We start from the raw sequence: 21,237 nt of genomic DNA on the forward strand, positions 1-21,237 counted from the left end.
CACAGGGAGACACAGATGGCATGTGAGCATCTCCATAAGCAAAGAAATCCCAAGAACTGCCAGCACAAATTAAGAGCAAAACGTAAGGAGGAATCACATGGTTGAGACCCTGATTTGGACTTTTAGTCCGGAGACTCTTAGAAACAAACTTCTGCCTTAGAAAGCTGTCTACCTGTGGTACTTCTGTGGCAGCAGCACTAGGAAACAAAGGCATGCCATTTGCACATTTAATGTCTTTTTCATAAATGGAACCAAAACCGTCATTGTTTTGCATGTCACACTTCTTTTCCAAAAGAGCTCCGATTTACTGAAATTCTATTAATATTTTTGGAAGAAACAAGAAAAAAATAGTCTGTTTGTACTCATTTTTATTAAACAAATAAGGCTGGTAGTGGAACACTTTTTTTATTTAATGCATAAACATATTAACTCTCTTTATTGGAGAAATGGTATATATTGGTGAATATGGTCAATGGTCACATCTATGAGTTAATTCTTTAAAAATTAGAACCAATAATTAGGAAGAGTCTAAGCTTCTTCATTACATTGTGAAGTGTCTTGTGTAGTCATATTCTATTGTTGGAATGACCGCTTGTACAAATTTCAAGAAAATTAGAAGATACCTAAAAGTCTTCAGCTAAGGAAAATACAATATTGAAATAGTTCAACTTTATTAAGCAATAATTATTATAATTTCACCCTAATAGAAAAAATTTTAAGACAAAAATCTTAAAAAATATTCATAAAACTCACTCATACATAACTTTCTATTGATTCACTTCCAGCTGTCTATTAAGTGTTTGCTCCAATACCATTTAATATCTTGAGGTTGAAACTTTTTTTTAAGAGCTTATATAACCTGAAAAAAAAAACCAAACTCAATGTGGTGAGTCCTAGTAACCCTTCAGGACAGAGCAAAACTCTTGTTTCCCAGGCTATACATTTGATGGGAACAGACCACCACATGTTTCTCCAGCTGAGTGGCTGATGGATTCCAACTGTTACTTTTTCAGGTAGCAATCTTAACCAGCTGTGCTACCAGTGTTGCCTACAGGCAGGTTCAATTAGTCTGATGTATAAACAGTAACAAGGCTGCTCAGGTTTAAGTAGAAAATGATCCCTTTACTTTTTTATGATATTACTAGAAGATATGTTGGGAAAAACAAACAGAATGGAGAGAATGATGCAAAAGCAAAAAAAAAAAATTATAATGTATAAAATCTTACTAGACTGACTGTAGTATACTTTATGTACTGGTCAAACCATCTATTACATTGGACTGTAATAAAATTCTAAATTTTTTCTATATTTTCCACTGCTCTTAGGAACATGAAGATCTTGTTATTGTAAACTATACACAAGTGGAGGAAAACTAGCTGTTCACCTAAGTTCTTAGTTTTTTTCAGTATCAAATCAGAAGAAATTTCTCTAAAGGAAGAGACTATAATAACCTAACTAATAAATTCTCTTCCTTTAGAGGTACTGTAGGTTTGGTACCAGACCCCTGTAATAGAATAGCAAAGTGAGTCATGCACCTTTTATTACTTTCCCCAGTGCATTTAAGGGAGTTCTGGTGGCCCAGTGGTAAGAAGCCGCACTGCAGTCCCAATTGTATGCAGTTTGAATCCACCAGCTACTCTTCAGGTGAAGGATAGGCACTCTCTTCCCATGCAATTAACTGCCTCTGGAAACCCATTGGAGGGTCAGCTATGGGTCAGTTGTGACTCAGAGGCACACAACAGACATCAACAAAACAACACTGCATTTAAAAGTTATACTTTAGGCTAAGCAGGAGTAATACTTTTTAATTAAGATGAATTCGGTTTCAGACCTCTGAATGACACAACCTAACTTTACTTTGCTGTGGAAAAGTAAACAAGTTATATGTTAATTAAGAAAATACCAAGGAAAACAAACTCTAGTGTTATCTTTTAAATCAGTAGGTTGCCCATTTTTCATCAACTAAGGAACTCCACTGACTTTCCTCTCCATCAAGAACAAAGGATTAATACTAACCTATTCACACACTCTTAATTATTTCTATCCCTAAGACAACAGGCAAATGCATTTTGCAAACTGTTAATGAAAAGTGCGTTAAATCGAGATTCTGCAAAACAAAACTGGAATATATATAAAATCATACACTAATGATGAGCAAGGCATAACTGTCATAATTTCTCAAATAAACTAGACTCCCACTAGGATTTCCAAATATAAGAGCCTTAAACACATTACGTATTAGATATTATCCTTAAGTTCACACTAAATTTTCCTGGTAGAAAAAAAAATTCTAAGAGCCAATGAGTCACCAAACACACAGATCCACAGGCAAGGATACATATGAACACCAAGCTCGCCCCCTCCTTCTGCAACGGTTTCAATTATTTTCTTCATCACTTCAGCATGTCTAAAAGCAGAAGAATAAATGCTATTTAGTGTTGATCAACTAAATCAGAACAGTCTGAAAAGCACATTTTTGCTATACAATAATCTACATTTTAGTGAATTAATTTCTAACACGTTAATTTTACTGCAAATTATACCCTCCTGGCACCTGCACTAAGTCATAAGTCAGATTACGAATCTATGTAGGCCATTTTATGGGGTCTGGAGGTAATTTAGGAACAAGCAGAAAACCTAGGGAAGTCACTATGGACAGATGGGATTAGTCAGTGTACCTGTGAGAACCAGGGAGTCTGACGATGGAAAGTAGAGGAAAGGATACCATGCCAAGGGAATGAATGCTGGGCAATGGCTACCTTCTCTGAGAAACAATCTTTGACCAAACAAGTTCAAAAAGGCATGTGGTAACAGAGAGACCTAAAATCATGGGACTTAGACTGTTTTAATTATTTAGAAAAAAAAGCCAAAGTTGAGCAGTTAAAAGAAAAATTAACTGGTCAAAGGCAAGAAATACCTATTTTTTATCTTTGCTCTAATGGGTATTACAAAATCTAACTCTATTTGGAAGTTTTTGCTTTATATAAAGGTATTTATCTTAAAATTTTATCTGACTGATCAATCTTTATATGGCTAATTGGTATATACTCCTGTGCTACAAAAATTATTAACACCAAGGTAACTGGGCAAAATATAAAATAAATAAACAACTTCGTACATAGAAAAAAGGCTAAAATAATGCCCCTCAAATTGTTAATAATATAACTTGAAGACAGGGACAGTCAACTTAGAAAATGCATTAACACTGAGGATCTGAAACATACTCTCAACTGGGTCAAAGGAAGGTCTAAAATGTTTATAGTTTCATATAGACTTTTAGAAAAATCCAAATTCCATCCCATAATAGTCATGTTTATTGATGAAAATGTTTAAAATTAATTATAAGGACGTGTCTCTTTTCCTCAACCCTACAGACTTTTAAACCTCTAAAAGAGACAAATTTCAATCTGATAAGCAGAATCCTACAACTTCAAACCACAAGAGGAACTAAGAGAAGAAAAGTTCTCAAGTATCAAATGCTTCTAAATTATAATGGAAAATTCAAAATTAAAACTAATGAACAGTGAATTATTCTTTACAGTTAGCAATAGTCCCAAAACATAAACTGAAATCATGAACTAAGCTTTCTATAAAGTAAAATTTGGAAATATAGAGACTATATTAAGTGAGAAGAAAATAGTAAAGGAATTTCTGGTGTATGTGTGTTCGGTTTTGTTTTGTTTTTTCAACAAAAAATAAAACACCAAAAACAACAGAAAAGGGAAGGGAACGGAATGCATCATCTGTCAATGGAATACTAAGGTTATAATCTGAAAAAATTACCATTACGTTACTAGTACTTTTCAGTAGTTTGTGAAAATTAGCTATTAAAAATCATTAACCCAAGGAATAAGAATGCAACACCAATTTTACAAGGCAAGTTCTGACTAAATCCTACATATAGGCTCAAACTCATCTAATTGTACCATTCATACTGGCAAAAGAAATTCCCAAAGCAATGTGCATTTCCAAACAAAGCAAAACTAATGCACGTCTTAAACTTTACAATTATCCTAAGCTTTCAAATTAGGCATTCTTTCAGAATGAACACAAATATACATTCAAGCTAGAGAAAATCACATCGAAGTAATCAATATTTTTTAACCTAAAATAGAGTCTTCCAAATTATTCTTGAAAAACAAGGGTACAATTGCATTACCTAGTCTGTAAATAAGACACATTCTTAATAAACTAAAAATAACTTAATGATTTCCCTAACTCCTTTTTTTTATTTATTTAATGCTAATTTCTAAGGAAGATAGAAAAAAATTATTTGGTCATTAAGTTAATATTTTCTGTTGGGATATAATGTTTATATTTAATAATCCTACTAAATGGATAATACATACACAAACAAATACACACAAATTATAAACACACCTGCATGGGTGAACTGAACACATTGGAGGTGGTGGAAGATGAGGGTGATTTTCAATGGTCACTGTTTTCTTTACATGATCTTGACTGATGTCTTCATACATGTGATCAACTGTTAAAGGCTGTCTTTGCTGAAAGTATTAAAAATACTTTGAAATTACTGTTAAGAAACTGTTAGCCTAGAATGTGTATAAAATCACTGTGTATAATCTTTTTTATTCACTTTGTCTCCATGCCCTTTCATAAGCAACTGAGAATCGAAAGATTATCTGGGAAGAAGTTTCTAATCATTTGTATCAGTCAAGACAAAGTTGGGCTTACTGCCACTGATTTGGCTCTGACTCACAGAGCCTCTCTCTCCACTGGGTCCGTCAATCCTAACTAGAGGAGATACTCATCTTTCCCCAAGGAGCCACTGGTGGATTCAAACCACCAGAGATTCAAAATCTTTGAGTTAGTGGCACAACATCACCACAGGTTATGCCAACCTAAGTTCTATATTCAGTCTATACGGCATTAACCACCACCATATGTAAGATCCCACAAAAAGCAGGTTCATGGCTGTCTAAATATTCTGATTCACACTTACAGACCTAAGAATGTAGGTTTGAGTTATTTTTACTTCAACTATTCTATTTTACACTTAAACAAATGAGTGAAAAAAATTTATGTCTTAAAGGGAAAAAATACATGACACAATCATACACAAATGTCCACATGTATAAGGAACGTAAAGGGGGGAGGGGAAGAAAAAAAAAAAAACACCCCACCAAACCTTAACACAAGCCAGGTTCAATACATTCTAGTTTGAGGGGATAAAATGAGAGGCCAAGGAACAGACATGTAATAGACTATTTCAATTTCAGTATTATCATCATTACAAAGATCAATTTCATTTCTGTATGATATGAAGTTTGGGATTAATCATGAAATTGAGAAACAAGTGATTTCTGAAGTTTGAAAAAACATAATATACCTGAAAAGACAAAATCAAATCCAATGATTTAAAATATAAATCCTTTTCTTTTTTACCTCATCATAGCCAAACAACCATAGTCGTGGTGTCTGGTAATATTTATCATAAGTGATGTAAAGGTCGTAAGTTCTGGTTTGTAAAATAGCATCTTCACCCGCAACATCAGTTTTAGTTTTACAAGCTTCTATTATTTTTCTTGTGTCTAGGGTAGCCTGGTATAGAACAATGGGACAAAAAAATTCAGAACATTAAAATTAGTATGAATGTGATATTCTACAAAATGTATTAATCTCTCTATTTGTTTACAACTTAAAACTAAAAGGAAAAAACTTATAATCAATGTAAACACATTTATAAAGACTTCTGAAACATCAAAATGTTATTAGGAGGACCACTAACCCCCAAGCCTATTCATTAAAATGAAGAAAATTCCATTTACAAACCTCATCTGTTTCCAACAATCCACTTTCTTCATATTCTAAGAAAGCAAAAAAAGATTAATCAAATTAATTTCTAAGTGAAGTTATATTGCTTCAGAGTATCATTCAAATACTGGGTTTTGTTTGTTTTTAATTGAAGACACTGAATATATATAAGTGAACAAATTTTGTACTTCCAAAACAGCAAAGTCTTTAATAAAACCTAAAGAAAATCAGCATACTTAAGTATTAAAAACTTAAAAGTATTACATAAATTAAGTATTTAATACTAAAGGATTAAATATTACCTCTGGCAATAGCAACGGACAGATTATAGAATCCTTAGTGAATTCACAGTACATATAAGTATTTATAGAAGTAGACGAAATGTGCCTGTTAAAGTGACTTTTACTTTGTTGAAGTCAGTTTTCATTCTAACTGATCTTTCAGCACTATCTGGCAAGATTTCTTTCTTCCTCTCTGGTACATTTTCTTTCCTTGGCATATAAAATAGCTATTTTCCTGGTTTTTCACTCGTCTCACAACTGACTGCTCCTTCCCCGTCTCCTGTGCTTGTTTTACTTTTCTATTCATACAGCTATTTCTTTTTCTTTGACACTAATCTGGAATAGCTAATGGACATCACCAACACTATTATGTTCAAAACTGAGCATCTGATTCTACCTTCAACATTATTCCGGCTTATCATTTTCCTGTCTTAGTTAATGACATTGAAAACTGACTCCAAATCTGACTGTTAATGTCTGATACCCAATCCTGCAGCAAATCCTTTGGTTCTACCCTCACAAAATGCCCCAAATGTGACTATTTCTCTTCAATTCTAATGCTATCATCCTTGTGGAAGAAATTTATTTCTTACCTAGACTATCACAATAGCCCAATTATTCTTCCACTTCCCTTCCAATCTATTTGTACCACAATCAAAGTAATTCTATTAAAATGCTAAATCCTGCCAGTCTTCAACTTTAAAAACCTCTTAATGGTTTTGCATCTTACTCAACTTAAAGCTAGGACTCTACAACATTCAGCCCCTGTTCATCTCACTTCTTACTCCTCAGCACTCATCTTATTCTAGACATGTAGGATCCTTTTGGCATTTTATGTGAATCACCTCAGGGTTTTGAACTTTCCTCTAAGCTATACAAATAGTTACTTAATAATTCCTGTGCTCTACTCAACGATGCTTCTCTGACCAATATATTTAAAAAACAGTTAACAGTCACCTCTATACCAGATTTTTCAACTCCTTTTCCTAACACTATCTAATATGTTATATACTTAGATTAGCTCATCTATTGTTTGTATTTTCCTTTCCTAGTGTAAACCCCATCACAGCATATCTAAGGCTCTGTCTTCAGCACCATGAACAGTCAATGACATCTGCTCAATAAATATTTGTTGAATAAAGGATGGAGATTAACTGAGTTAAATTAAACACACATCAGAATATTTTTTGAGCAAAATTTCATGGAAAGTGATTCTTTCCTTATCCTATCTAAGGGAAACATAGAAACATACTTAAGTTTGTCAGAGATGGAAGAGAGTCCAACAGCCTATAATCTAAAAATGGTGCTTTGTCCATAGGATTATCCCTATCCTCCCCGTGAGCTTGATATAACATTAACCTAATGATGTTAGTTTGAGGACTAAGGCATGCCTGATTCAGACCATGGTCTTTTCAATCACTTGCTATGCTTCTGAGAGCTAGATAAAGAATGGCATCTTAAAAGACAGTCAGAGTGCTCCTTGGAGGCAATGATGATGAAGCTCCATCTCACATATTTTGGGCTGTAGGTAGGAGAGGATAGTCTTTGGAGAAGGACATCACACTTGGAAAAGGGGGACAGCGAAGGACAAATCCTTGATGAGCTTGACATAGCAACTGCAGCAATGAGTTTGAGTGTCACAGAGATTGTGAGGTTGGCACAGGACAGGACGGGGTTCAGATATGTTGTTGATAGGTTGCTTTAAGTTGTACTTGACTTGATGGTTCCTAACAATAATGTCATTCTAACTTGGACAAATGAGTGGCATTCACAGGAGGAGAGAATACAGAACGAGTATTGGTTCAAGAAGGTAATAAATTTTGTTTCTGACAGCTTTGAGACAGTGAAAATGGACAAGCAGCTCTGAAGCTGAAGAGACATGATCTGAAGTTTTAGATATACAAGTTCTAAGAAGTATCTCAGATTGTTTTGAGCAATTTTGATTAGAAGTAACCAAAGCAATTAAGCAATTCTGCCTACTCACATGTTTTCAGAAATAGGAATTTACCATGAAAATTGTAAAAGGAGCAGATTTAACGCAGGGGTGGCTGAGTTTGACTTAACCTGCTTCATAAAGGGCAACTGTACTGATCAAGAATACCATAGTGCCACACAAATCACTACCATGGTCAAATATGCCTAATATGCCTGCAACTCTTCATGCTCCTGCACCTAATGCTACAAATCATTGGGTCCAATGTTTGTTGCAACTTGACTGAGGCTTTAACTGACAGTTGTGGAGCTGATTAGGGAAATAGGCTGGAGATTGAGGGAGGCAAATATCACACAATGCAAGTTCAGATTTAGCCCAGCAGTCCTAAACCAGATTAGCAAGGCACAATATTAGCTCAGCACAAATAAACCTCTGATTTCTTCAATTGCCACACAAACTTTATTTCAAAGCAGTTGCAAGTCAGCTTTTCATTCACTTATCCAGCAAGCAAAATCTTTAACTGTGGCTCCATCTCCAAGGTTCCTTTGGTTATATCTTGCCAAAGTTACTTCACAGTACTATCATAGTCTTTTCACCCTTTCTCCACCATCATCTCTCACATTATTTTCACAGTGCCCCATAGTGTGGAAAGCATTCTTATAATGGTCCCACAGCTACTGATGATTTGCAAGACCATGGGTCCACAGTTAAGTCAGCTGGAGACCATGCCTTCAACAGGGGTTAACACAATAGCTAAAAAAGCCTATTTCCAAAGTTCTGATACCACAAAAATAAAGACAAAAATCATACAATTTCAGAACAGATATATAATAGCTTAGTTTCACAACAACTTGCAAGGAATTTGGAAACAGAACTAAAAGATAGCTTTACTCAAGGCTACTCTGGCTTATAAATAAGCTAGGCTGTCAACATTTCATTCGCAACTGTTAGTCCACCACTTGTCAAGAGAAGTGCATGTATCATCTCTAATTACCATCACTTTCTAATTCTATATGCTACAAAACAGCTCTGACTTAATTATATAGTCTGGGATTCAGCCATTTTATATGTTTTTGTTGTTGTTAGGTGCCATTGAGTCTTAGAGAACCCATAGCAACTCTATGAACGAAAGACCTGAACACCTATATAACTTTCATCATTTCTCCATGTTCATAGTTTCTGGAGGTAAGCTATTTTGGAAGTGGATGCCACTCTTGCTTCCAAGCTTGTTTTAATTGGGAAGCTCCATCAAACACTGTCCACCATGGGTAACCATTATTACATATGACACATCAGTGTCACTGTGGTTAGCATCATAGCAACCATGAGTCACCTCTATACAGCAAATGGACAGAGACCAGTGCTGTATCACTTAGAAGAATGTCTGACCCGAAAACAATTAAAACCAGGCCACAGGCCAGAGGGCAAATACAATCAACTCACACCCAACATCCCACCTTAACCAAACCAGAAATCCAATCTTACTGTCTTCAAATTTTCTTCCTTTCTCCAATAGTTAACTATCTTTCTTCCTCTATGTATTTGTGTTTAAACAAATTCATGCTTAAACTTTTATGGAGAATACGCTACAATTCATGCACCACTTTTTCTGTTGCATGAATTTCAATGTCAGATCACAATTTGCCAGTTTTATGAGAAAAGCCATGAGAAAAATTAAAATCCAACACTGTAAAGCAGGGGGCAATATATGACATTTCATTAGACAGTAAATGAAAATAGTTCAGAAATAAGGAAAAAAATTCAGTGTCACAGAAACCAAAGGGAAAAAAGAGAAATTTACTCAGACCAGATATAGATATGCTTGAGAAGAATGGACTGACTTAACAGAGATGCAACCCTAGTGATAGCAGTATTTCACATGCTTTTATATACCTGAGGTTTCTATTAGTAAAATAGGAAACTATTAATAGCTGTGTACTCACAACCAGTATGATTTTGTTCTTAGTGCCCTGGACATCAATCTTCTGAAGCAACAATCCACTAATGCAATGGTTCTCTATACCTTGCAAGCAATGTCAGAATGCCAGAAAAGAGGAGATTCTATACAGTTGAGAAAAAAAAATCCCATAAAGAAATACAATCTAAGGGCGCTGGAAGAGGATACCAAAAAAGGAGAAAAACAAAATCAAATCACATGAGCAAATGCTATTATAATCTGAAGAAACTGGCTTTAGAAGTAGCATAATAATCTGTATTTTATTTGCTGCTTTATCCAGAATTATAAATTTATTTTTCCTAGTATATATACTGTTGTCAATACTGTAATCCATTAGGTCCAAGATCAACGTTTATTTTGCACTGATTTAAAAAAAAAAAACCAAAACAAAACAAAGTCCTCTCTCTAGTTTGCTAAATGTTAATATTTAGAACTCAGTGGACTAGAATTCCTTATCCACATTAGAAATTCTGCCAGAAAAATAATGCAATGGATTAAAGCAAGTCTAGAAGACAGGTACCTTCCATATCTGCAGCTTCTCCTTCATCATCATCATCTTCTTCTCCCTCACACACAGCTGAGCAATCTTGGAGTTTTATACTGTCCTTTGAAATGAATTATATTTAAAGTCATTTAAGTAAATTCATTAGTTCAAACAATGAACACTCATGTGCTAGCACAGTACTAACCCCTGTAAAAACTAAGTGACAACATACTTCTTATTCTCAAGGAACTCTACAGGGATGGCAGGCTCACTAACTAATTATTAAAACCAACTGCTAAAAAGCAAAAACGCAACAACTACAAAACCAAATTCAAATTCTAAGTGCTGTGAATGAAAAAGTAAAAGTATAGAAAGAAACCCTAAGAGTAAAATAAGCTAATTAAAAAATTATCAATTCCGGGTAAGAAAAACTATTATTTTTATTTAACCAATTCATTAGTTTCAGATATTCAGTTCAAAGTTTTCTTAACTTACCCGAGGAAAAGATATATTTGCAAATCATGATATAGCTATCACTTAAAGCTGCTGAGCTGCAACTTACTCACAGCTGACCCTTGAGCGGGTTTTCAAAGGCTGTATATTGTACAAGAGGAAACTGTCCATCTTTCTCATATAGAGCAGCTAGTGGATTCAAATCCGCTCTCTTTGGATCGGCCTTGCAAATTCCTACCCACCAGACTACCCTAATATATTTGTAATTTGAAATAAATTCATTATTATTATTTTAAATTCTAAACTAAACTTTATCATCTAAATTTTTAAAAATATACCCAGATTGAATCAAGCAAAAGTTTATCAAACATTACAACAAGTGGTACAAAGATTAAGAAGATGATTGCTAATGTAAAGGTCAGAAGTTCGAAATCCTTAGCTGCTTTGTGAAAAGATCTGGTGAGTTTCTCTGATATACAATGCAGAAAGCCCAATGGGATAGTTGTACTCTGTCACACAGAGTCACTGTGAGACGGAATCAGCATATTAACACATTAGACATGACAGCTATTTTAACACATAGAATACCAGTTCCATTTCCCAACATTACCTATACAATGAAAGAATAATGTTAACCAATGGCCAGCTTATGATACAGTTATCATCTTACTAATAGTAAAAATCAATATTCTGAAAATTTGATGTCAAGAAATTTAGTCAATAAATTGAGTATCTGGTTCCACCTAATACAGTTTTTTTAGGGATGATTCTATTTTTTCACTATAGATTTAAATCTCAGTCATCATTATTATAATCAAAACATGAAACTATAAAGACTATCAGGATGTAGTATATTATTAGATAAGCCAATCTAGCACACTCATCATTAAAAGAAGTTTTAATCATGTTGTTGATATTCACACTTGATCCTAACAGTATACTAAATACAACTACACTAGACATCAATAAGAATGATTAACACTTGAATCCAGATAGTAAGCATTCTAAGTAACAAATTACAGTAAATAACGTACATTCTATATTAAATTGGAAGTCTCTTCTCTCTTCCTTGCCATCAAGTTAAAATCAACACACAGACGCCCTATAAAAATTATTCAGATTAAATCATCTTGCAGCAGGACATGACACTGTTAAGTGGAATGCAAAGTACCATATTCACTATTACCCCATTTACTTGAATTAAGTAAAATCTGTCAAAAATACAAAGTTACCCACACTACTCCTGCTTCTATTTATCACTCACAACAGGTGCATACACATTAAATGGCCTTGATGATGACACAAATAAATATAAAACACATTAAATGAGAAACCAAGAAATCAGTGATAGAATGAAGACAGGGAAGTAGTAAAGTTGCCTGAGTGATTTCTCCTCTAAAACAGTGGAATTTCAAAAGGTTGCATTCTCTCAGGTTAGCGAACTGAACCATAACCCTAACAAACAAAATTCTACAGTGCAATAAAACAACATAACAAAAACCCCCAACTCATTCTGGTGTCTAAAACTTTCTGTTAAGCTCCAGTTAACAATCTCAAAATACTTGGATGACAAAAATAGAGAAATAACTTAAAACAAAAACCATTGTAGGCAATGTGTCATAAAGACAACAGGGAAGTGCTCGCTTCGGCAGCACATATACTAAAATTGGAACGATACAGAGAAGATTAGCATGGCCCCTAAAAAAAAAAAAAAAAGACAACAGGGAAGCAATTATCTCATTTAGATATTCTATCCTGTATGAGATGTGACTGTTAACGAAACAATTTTAAGGAAGAAGAGAATATGTGTATTATTATGCCAAATAATTTCAAACAAATAAGATGAAAGGCAACTGCAACTGTTCTGTCAATAACTGAAAATCTTGTTTAATGCACATATCCTAGATAAACCAAGAACTTCCAAGCAAAAATATACTGCCTAACTATGTGTTTCACACTCGCCTTAAAATAAAACATACAATAAAAAAGAACTAGTTTAGCTTCTACTTATTCAAAAAGCCATGATTCTAAAGGAAATTAAGTTCATGTTTACTTTTAAAGTCTCAAAAACTGAAAAGTCAAATGTTAGGTACTAATAATGATCAGCTGCTATCATAATAGGTAAACTAAAAATTCTAAACATGAGTATCTTAATAATAACAACATATACTGATTAACATGAGAGAAAAGTGACAGAAGAAATTATTTAAGGAGCTAGACTATACGGCAAAGAATGTAGCATCAGAATCAAAGGAAGACTCATAAACAATCTGCACAATATAGACTATGCCAACTTGCTTCCTGAAAGTGAGTAGGATCTGAAATGCCACAGATTATATCTCAGTATCAAGAAGACTGCAGCCTTCAATATAGATTAAAGCTCAACATCAAGAAAACAAAGATTCTCACCACTAGGTCAATTGGCAGCATCAGTGTGGATGGTGAAGAGATTGAGACAGTTATCAGTTTTAGTTTTTCAGTTTACTTGGTTCCACAGTCAACACTCTTGGTAACAGCAGCCAGGAAATCAAGAGACTAATTGCATTGGGAAAGTCAGCTATGAGGGACCTCTCAAGAGTACTGAAGAGCAACGATGTCAGGCTGGAGAATAAGGTGTGCCTGATCCAGGCCATAGTCTTCGCAATTACATGCTATGCATAAAGTTGGACAGTGACTAGGGATGAAAGAGAACTGATGCCTTTGAGATGTGGTGCTGAAGAAGAGTGTTGAATACACATAGACTGCTAGGAGAACAAACAGGTTTGTTCTTGAGACCGTGAAGCCGGAATACTCCTTGGAGTAAAGGATTCTGAAGCTTCGTCTGACATACTTTGGGCATGTTGCGAGGGACAACATGTTTGGAAGACTGGAGGGGTGGTGCAGGAGAGGAAGACCTTCGAGATGGATCGATTCTGTGAGTGGAGTGGTGGAAATGAGTGTCGGAGATGGTGAGGTTGGTGCAGGATAGAGCATGTTAGGGCTCTTCTATATAGGGTCGCTATGAGTTGCAAGCGACTCGATGGCACATAACAACAACAACAAAAGCAAGATGACAAAAATCCTCACCAGTAGGACAATAGGCAAAATCAAGATAAATGGATAAGAAACAGAAATTATCAAATATTTCATCTTACTTTGATCCACAATCAACATCCCTGGAACCTACCTATACTGACACAAACCGAAACTGAACACCTGGACAGACCCCTTACAAAAGAGGACACTGAAAATAAAACAATTTCAGCCAAAAAAAATTCCTGGACCAGATGGTTTTTACAAGTCAATTTTATCAAACACTCAAAGAAGAACTGTCACCAATTCTACATATACTATTTCAGAAAATATAAGAAGATGGAATTCTCCCAGACTCATTCTATGAAGCAAATACATCCTTGATACCAAAGCCAGGAAAGGACACCACCAAAATAGAAAAATATAGGCCAGTATCTCTTATGAACACAGATGCAAAAATCCTGAATAAAATACTGGCCAAAAGAATCCAACGATACAGCAAAGAAATAATTCACCATAACCAAGTGAGATTCGTTAACAGGTATGCAAGGATGGTTCAACATAAAAACAAACAAACAAACTCAAACCCCAATCAGCATAATTCATCACATTAACAAAGTAAAGAACATGAACCATATCATCCTATCAATTGATGCAGAAAAGGCCTTTGACAAAATCCAACACCCTTTTCTGATTAAAATACTTAACAAAACAGGATTAGAGGGGAATTTCTTCCAACATAGTAAAAGTATACACCCAACATTGTTCTGAATGGAGAGAGATTAAAGGCATTCCCTTTGAGAACAGGAACTAGGCAAGGATGCCCACTATCACTTCTCTTATTAAATACTGTATTGAAGTCTTAATGACAGCAATAAGACAAGAGAAAGAAAAAAGAGGTATCCAAATTGGCAAAGAGGAGGTAAAATGATCTATGAAGATGATACAATAGTATACTTAAAAAACCATAAAGGCTCAGCAAGAAAACTACTGGACATAGTTGACCAATTCAGCAAAGTGGCAGGATATAAGATCAACATACAAAAATCAGTTGGATTTGTCAACAATGACGAAGAGAATACAGAACTGGAGCGAAGAAAAACAAGACCCTCCACAAGAGCTAACCACAAGATTAAATACTCTGGAGTAAATCTAACCAGAAGCACAACGGATCTATTCAAAGAAAATTACAAAACATTACTATAGACACAAAAAGAGACCTTGAGAAGTGGAAAAATATCCCTTGCTCATGGATACGAAGACTCAATATTGTGAAAATGGCAATACTACCAAAGGCAATTTACACGCCCAATGCAGTCCCAATAAAAATACCAATCCCATTCTTCAACAAGATGGAAAATGCAATCTCCAGTTTCAATTGGAATGGAAAGAAGCCCCAAATAAGCAAAGCACTCCTTAAAAAGAGAATCAAGGTAGGAGGGATCTCACTCCCTGATTTCAAATCCTACTACCCTGTTGTGGTGGTCAAGACAGCGTGGTACTAGTACAATAACAGACACATAGATCAATCGAATAGAATTGAGAATCTGGAAATCAGCCCATCTACCTATGGTCAACTGATTTTTCACAAGGAGATGAAATTAGTTAAGTGGGGAAACAATAGCCTTTTTAACAAATGGTGCTGGCAAAATTGGAAAACTATCTGCAGAAAATTCAAGCAAGATCCACCCCTCACTCCATACACAAAACCCAAAGTGGATCATGGACCTAGGACTAAAACCAAATCTATAAATAGAATCTTCATTAAAGAAAAGCTTGGAAGAACTCTAGAAGTCCTAATCCACAACATAAACAGTCTACCAAGCATCCTGGAAAATCTACAACCAGGAGAGGATAAAATAGATGAATGGGACCTTCTAAGAATCAAATCCCTATGTGCATCCAAAAACTTCTCCATCAAGGTAAAAAGGGAAGCCACAGACTAGGAAAAAGTATTTGGTAATGACATGTCAGATAAAGGCTTTATATCTAGAATTTATAAACTGCTCAAGCACTACAACAAGATAAACAATCCAACTGAAAAATGGGCATAGGATATAAACAGACACTTCACCAAAGAAGACACTTAGATGGCCAACAAACATAAAGAAATCTTCAAAAGCCCTAGCTCTAAGAGAGATGCAAATCAAAACAAATATGAAACATCATCTCACCCCAGTAAAAATAGCAAAATTTAACAGAACCGCAAAGAACAAAAGCTGGCGAGATTGCAGAGGAACTGAAACCCTTATTCACTGTTGGTGGGAGTGTAAAATGGTGCAACCACTACGGAAGGCAGTATGGTGCTTTCTCAAAAAGTTGCAAATAGAAATACCATTTGACCCAGCAATTCCACTACTAAGAATATACCCCAAAGAAACCATAACCGCCACCCAAGCAGATTTACGCATACTCATGTTTACTGCAGCTTTGTTCACAACAGCAAAGGGTTAGAAACAACCTAAGTGCCCATCAACAAACGAATGGATAGAGACGCTGTGGTATAGTCACACAATGGAATACTACGCTGCATTGAAAAACAAGGAACTCATGAAATATTATTCAAAATGGGTGACCCTGGAGGACATTATGCTGAGTGCAATTTATCAGTCAGAAAAGGACAAATACTGCATAGTGCCACCGTTGTAAAATGGGACTGACACTGGGGTTTGGGGAGACTGAGAAAGATGGTATGAATTATGTATACTTCATTGAAATAGATGAGGGTGAGAACTATTTAAGAGATATATGATTAGGTATTATTGTCATGACAGGAGTCCAGAACGAAGGCTGCATAGTGGAGTGGACTTGGAAGGAGGGATTGTATAACAATGAAAGAATTTTTCTTTTACTTTTCAAAATGAAGGCTACATAGTTGAGTGGACTTAAAGGGAGGGATTATATAACAATGAAAAGAATTTTACTTTCCAAAGAGAAGAGTGAAAGGGGGTGGGGGGGCTGGAAAGTTGTTGAAAAGTGTTAACAAGGAACGAAAAGAAATCCAAAGTCTCTGTAGACTTTTATTAAAGTTAATAATAGGGGGGAAAAGACAATGCACTGGTAAAGTCACCTGTCAGGGACATCTCCAAAGTGCTGAAGAACAATGAGGTATGAAGTCTAAGGTGTACCATGATCTTTTCAATTATGTGATTATGCAGCTAAATGTTGGGGAATGAATAAATGACAGAAGACTCATCAATGCCTTTGAGTTGGAGAAGAGTGTTGAATATCCATGAACTGCTAAAAGGAAAAACAAATAAGTCTTGGAAAATGTGCAGTCAAGTTTGGAGGCAAAATAGTGAAACTCTGGGAATGTTGTTAAAAGGGGCCAGTCCTTGGAAAAGGACATCATGCTTAGAAAGGTGGAGGGTTAATGAAAGAGGAAAAGGCCCTTAAGAAGATGGACTTAGACAGTGCCTGTAATGGTGGGCTTTAGTATGTCAGAGATGGGGAGAAGGGCAGGACGGTATTGGGTAGGACAGGGTTCAGATCCATTGCTCACAGGGTTAGTATGGGTCAAATTCAACTTGAGTCCACTTAGCAACAACAAGTGAACAACAAGTGGCGAAACTTACCAAAATCTTCCCTTACATATTACCTAGCCAACAACCTTTTAAGAAATTTACTACACTGAAAAAAAACAAAACAAAACAAACTCCATTTTGCTAGCAACTAAATTGTTTCTCCCAAAAAATATGTAAATACTAAATGAGTTTTATTTGTTACACTAAAAGGGCTGTACTGTTTGTTATGTGCTGTTGAGTCAAAACTGACTCAGCTGACCTTCCAGTCGGTGTTCAGAGGCCGTAAGGGGGCACAGAAAAAGAGTGCCCACCCCTCTCTTTCAGAGAAACTTGTAGATTTAAACTGTGTACCTTTGAGAGTGTGTATTAATCGCCTTTTTTCCCCTTTAATATAAAAGAGCAAATAAGCACAGACAGAGGGAATCTACAGAAACAAGATCATAGGATAGTCAAGGGCTTTCAACTAGAGATGAAGAGAAAAATTTTTCTGATAAGAGATGTTGTTGTTAGGTACTATCAAGCTGTATAAGACTCATAGAGACCCTATAAATGGCTCTGGACCATGCCTATCCTTTGTCATTCTCACCATCTTTGACATACTTGAGCCTACTACTACAGTCATTGTGTAAATCCATCTCATCTTGGGTCTTCCTCCCTTATACTGGCCCTCCACCTTTCCTAGAATGATAACCTTCTCTAAGGACTGGTCCTTCCTAACAATATGCCCAAAATATGTGGTGAGATGGAGTTTCACCATCCTTGTCTGCAAGGAGCACCCTGGAGAGTACACTTTCTCCAGTATGGACCTTTTGTTCTCTTGACAGTCTACAGGATATTCAATACTCTTCTCAATTACCACAGCTGAAAGGCACTGATTCTTCTTCTGTCATCCTCAATCACTGTTCAACTTTCAGGTACATAACAAGTAACTGAAAAGGCCATTGATTTGGAACAGGTACACCTTAAGTCTTTAAACTGATATCTTGTTTTTCAGTATTCTGGAAAGGTCCCTGCCAGATTTTCCCAATGAAATTTGTCTTTTGATTTCATGATTGCTGGTACCAAGAACGTTAGCTGTCAATCTAAGTAAGATGAAATCATTGACAACGTTAGTCTTTCCCCGCTCTATCATGATGGTGCCTACTGGTCCAGATGAGAGGATTTTTGTTTTTGAATGTTGAAATGCAATCTTCATTGAAGGCTGTTGTCCTTTTCCTGATCTTCTGCTTCAAGTCCCTGAATCTGGACTTCTAATCTTTTAATTTAGTCTAGCAAATAAATTCCTTTCTTGTAATGCCACTCACTAAAGATATTCCTATTCTAGCAACTCTCGATAATGAAGGCAATTTCTTATATAATAGTCAGAATTCATTTATTGGCAGAGTTTCTACCACTTAGAATCTGAAGGAAAAAAGTTTTTTCTTTACCACATGACAAATGAAAAAAAGACAGCAGTAAGAAATAGTAATGTTTTGTTATGTTCATGTGGGAAAGTGTGATCATGTGGGAAAGTGTAAGAGTTTGGAAAGAAATAACTAGAACTTAAAACTTGATAATAAAAAACCAGTTTCCATTCAAAAAAGTGATTTTATAACATATTTAACAGTAATTAGGAGAACGAAGCTAGAACTATAGTTAATTAGCCAATACCTTATTTTCCAGTGTAATCTCTTTTACGGCTTCAGTTATTCCCGCAACACCTGTTTAAAATTGAATACAGAGTAATGTAAATTAAGCTATTAAATATTCCCTTTTCCTGATTTTTAAAACCCAAAACCTTCAAGATCATTGCTGTGCAGTCAGAACCAATTCATGAGTTTCTAAGGTTATACATCATTTCTGGGATTGTACAGACTACACTCATTTATCTGACTAAAACAATTTAAAACTCAAAACTAATTGCCACTGAGTCAGAAATCACGCACAGCTGAGCCTCCGTTGGGTTTCCAAGGCTGTCAATTATGAAGAGATTGTCTATCTTTCAGCGCTTCCTCAGGGTTAGCAGTGCAACTCCCTATGAAACTCTGCCATCAAAATTCCCTGGAGCAATACTGTTTGTTGTTATGTGCCATCTAATCAGATAATTCAGTCTCATTTTCAGACCCACCAGCAGGTTTTCAAAGGCTGTAAACCACAGGGGAGAAGACTGCACATCCTTCAGTCTCAGAGCAGCTGGTAGATTCAAACATGTCTTTGGATTTACAGTGTAACTTCTTACCACCATGCCACCTGAGATCCCCGAAGGCAATACAGACAAGACACTTTAAAATACCTAAACTCACAAAGCTTCTGAAATGAAGAAACCAATGCTAGCAGTCAAGGCTAGCAGTATTTTTGCAAATTAATTTTAAGAGGAATAAATCCCAAAGACATCTCTCCAATACCTTAGAAATATAACAATATTGTAGCATGAATTAGCATACTCAATGATTCCTCACTTATTTCATTTTCTTGGTTTAGAGTCTATCAAAGTATATATTTATCCTCAGAAAATGAAGAAATTAAGAGATTATATAACAATTTATCATGAAGTAAGACTGATGTCAAGCAAGGTTGGCTCCACAATTAACACCCATGGTAGCAACAATCTCAGGAAGTCAAAAGATGTGTTGTACTGGGAAAACTTGCTGTCAAGAACCTCTTTAAACCAAAGAGCACATAAAAATACGCCCAAAATACTTTCTCCAGGATGGACCTTTTGTTCTCTCAACAGTCTATAGGATATTCAATACTCTTCTCCATTACCACAGTTGAAAGGCATTAATTTTCAATTGCTTCTTATTCATGTGAAAGTTGAACAATAAATAAGGAAGACCAAAGAAGAACTGATCCTTCTGAAGTATGATGTCGGTGAAGGGCACTGAATATGCCATGGACTACCAAAAAGAGCAGCAGATCTGGCTTAAAGGAAGTGGAACCAGGGTGCTCCTTTGAGGCAAGGGTGGTAAAACATTATCTCACATACTTTAGTAACACTGTCTGGGGAAGTCAGTCTTTGGAAAAAGAGCATGCTGGGGAAGGCGGATTAGCAAAGAGAGCAAGACTGTCAAAACAGATTGCCACAGAGCTTGCAGTACAGAACAGGACAAGGTTTCAATCTGTTGCTTGTAGAGTTATGTGAGTCCCAGCTGACTTGGCAGTAGCTAGAAACATCTGCACTTTATTTAAACCTGCATCAAATTTGTCCAAGCAAGGGATTAGCTTATGTTAACACGTTGCTGCAAATGACAGCAAATGTGTTTCTAAGCATGGTCAATTTAAAAGTGCACAGCAACGTGTTAATATTGCTATTTAAGGTAACAGTTTCAGAAATTTAGGCTATACAGAGATATTTTCTATTTAGCAGTTTTCACTTCTCAATTAATCCTTATCAACATTAAATACTGTTAAGGTCAGATAGGCAATGAGCTCTACCTTTGAGAAATTAAACAGAACTTTTCACTTTAGTATTTCTACATCTCATTCAATCCATAAAACCACTAGTTACATATGAGGTACTTAGGGTATTAATTTATCCCTATGAATAAATGTCTCTAGATTATTCAGAAGATGATTTGCTTGGCTAATTAGGTGGTGAAAAAGAACTTGAATTCAAATCTGCTCTGTAGATTTGATTCAATGTATTCTCCATTGCACCACCTTCAGTAAACACACAGGAACCTTTTTATCTCAATGAAAATATTAAGCAGGTAGTTGCCTATAGCACTAGCCAGCTAGATAATACTTCTAATTTAAAAATGTGCATGAAAAATCTAGTATGATAATTGGAGCTAAATCACTTTAAAAATGTTGTTGTTGTTATGTGCCGTTGAGTC

The 21,237-nt window shown here is 35.5% G+C and overlaps 1 protein-coding gene across 1 annotated transcript in view; it reads right to left on the minus strand.

The window, feature by feature from the left end:
• Positions 1-351: 351 nt before the first annotated feature.
• ATG3 (autophagy related 3) overlaps positions 352-21,237 on the minus strand; it is a 45,969-nt gene continuing 25,083 nt past the window's right edge. Inside the window, exons 6-12 of the mRNA XM_006895345.1 lie at positions 19,073-19,122; positions 10,470-10,554; positions 5,797-5,831; positions 5,410-5,565; positions 4,381-4,508; positions 2,339-2,407; positions 352-623 (exon numbers count right to left, since the gene is read on the minus strand). Of these exons, the coding sequence (XP_006895407.1) occupies positions 542-623; positions 2,339-2,407; positions 4,381-4,508; positions 5,410-5,565; positions 5,797-5,831; positions 10,470-10,554; positions 19,073-19,122 (605 nt within the window). The 3' untranslated portion in view covers positions 352-541. The remainder of the gene's footprint in view (positions 624-2,338; positions 2,408-4,380; positions 4,509-5,409; positions 5,566-5,796; positions 5,832-10,469; positions 10,555-19,072; positions 19,123-21,237) is intronic.

This window comes from Elephantulus edwardii, unplaced genomic scaffold (assembly GCF_000299155.1).
Source record: "Elephantulus edwardii isolate Elephantulus edwardi_28Jun2011 unplaced genomic scaffold, EleEdw1.0 scaffold00165, whole genome shotgun sequence".
NCBI lineage: Eukaryota > Metazoa > Chordata > Mammalia > Macroscelidea > Macroscelididae > Elephantulus > Elephantulus edwardii.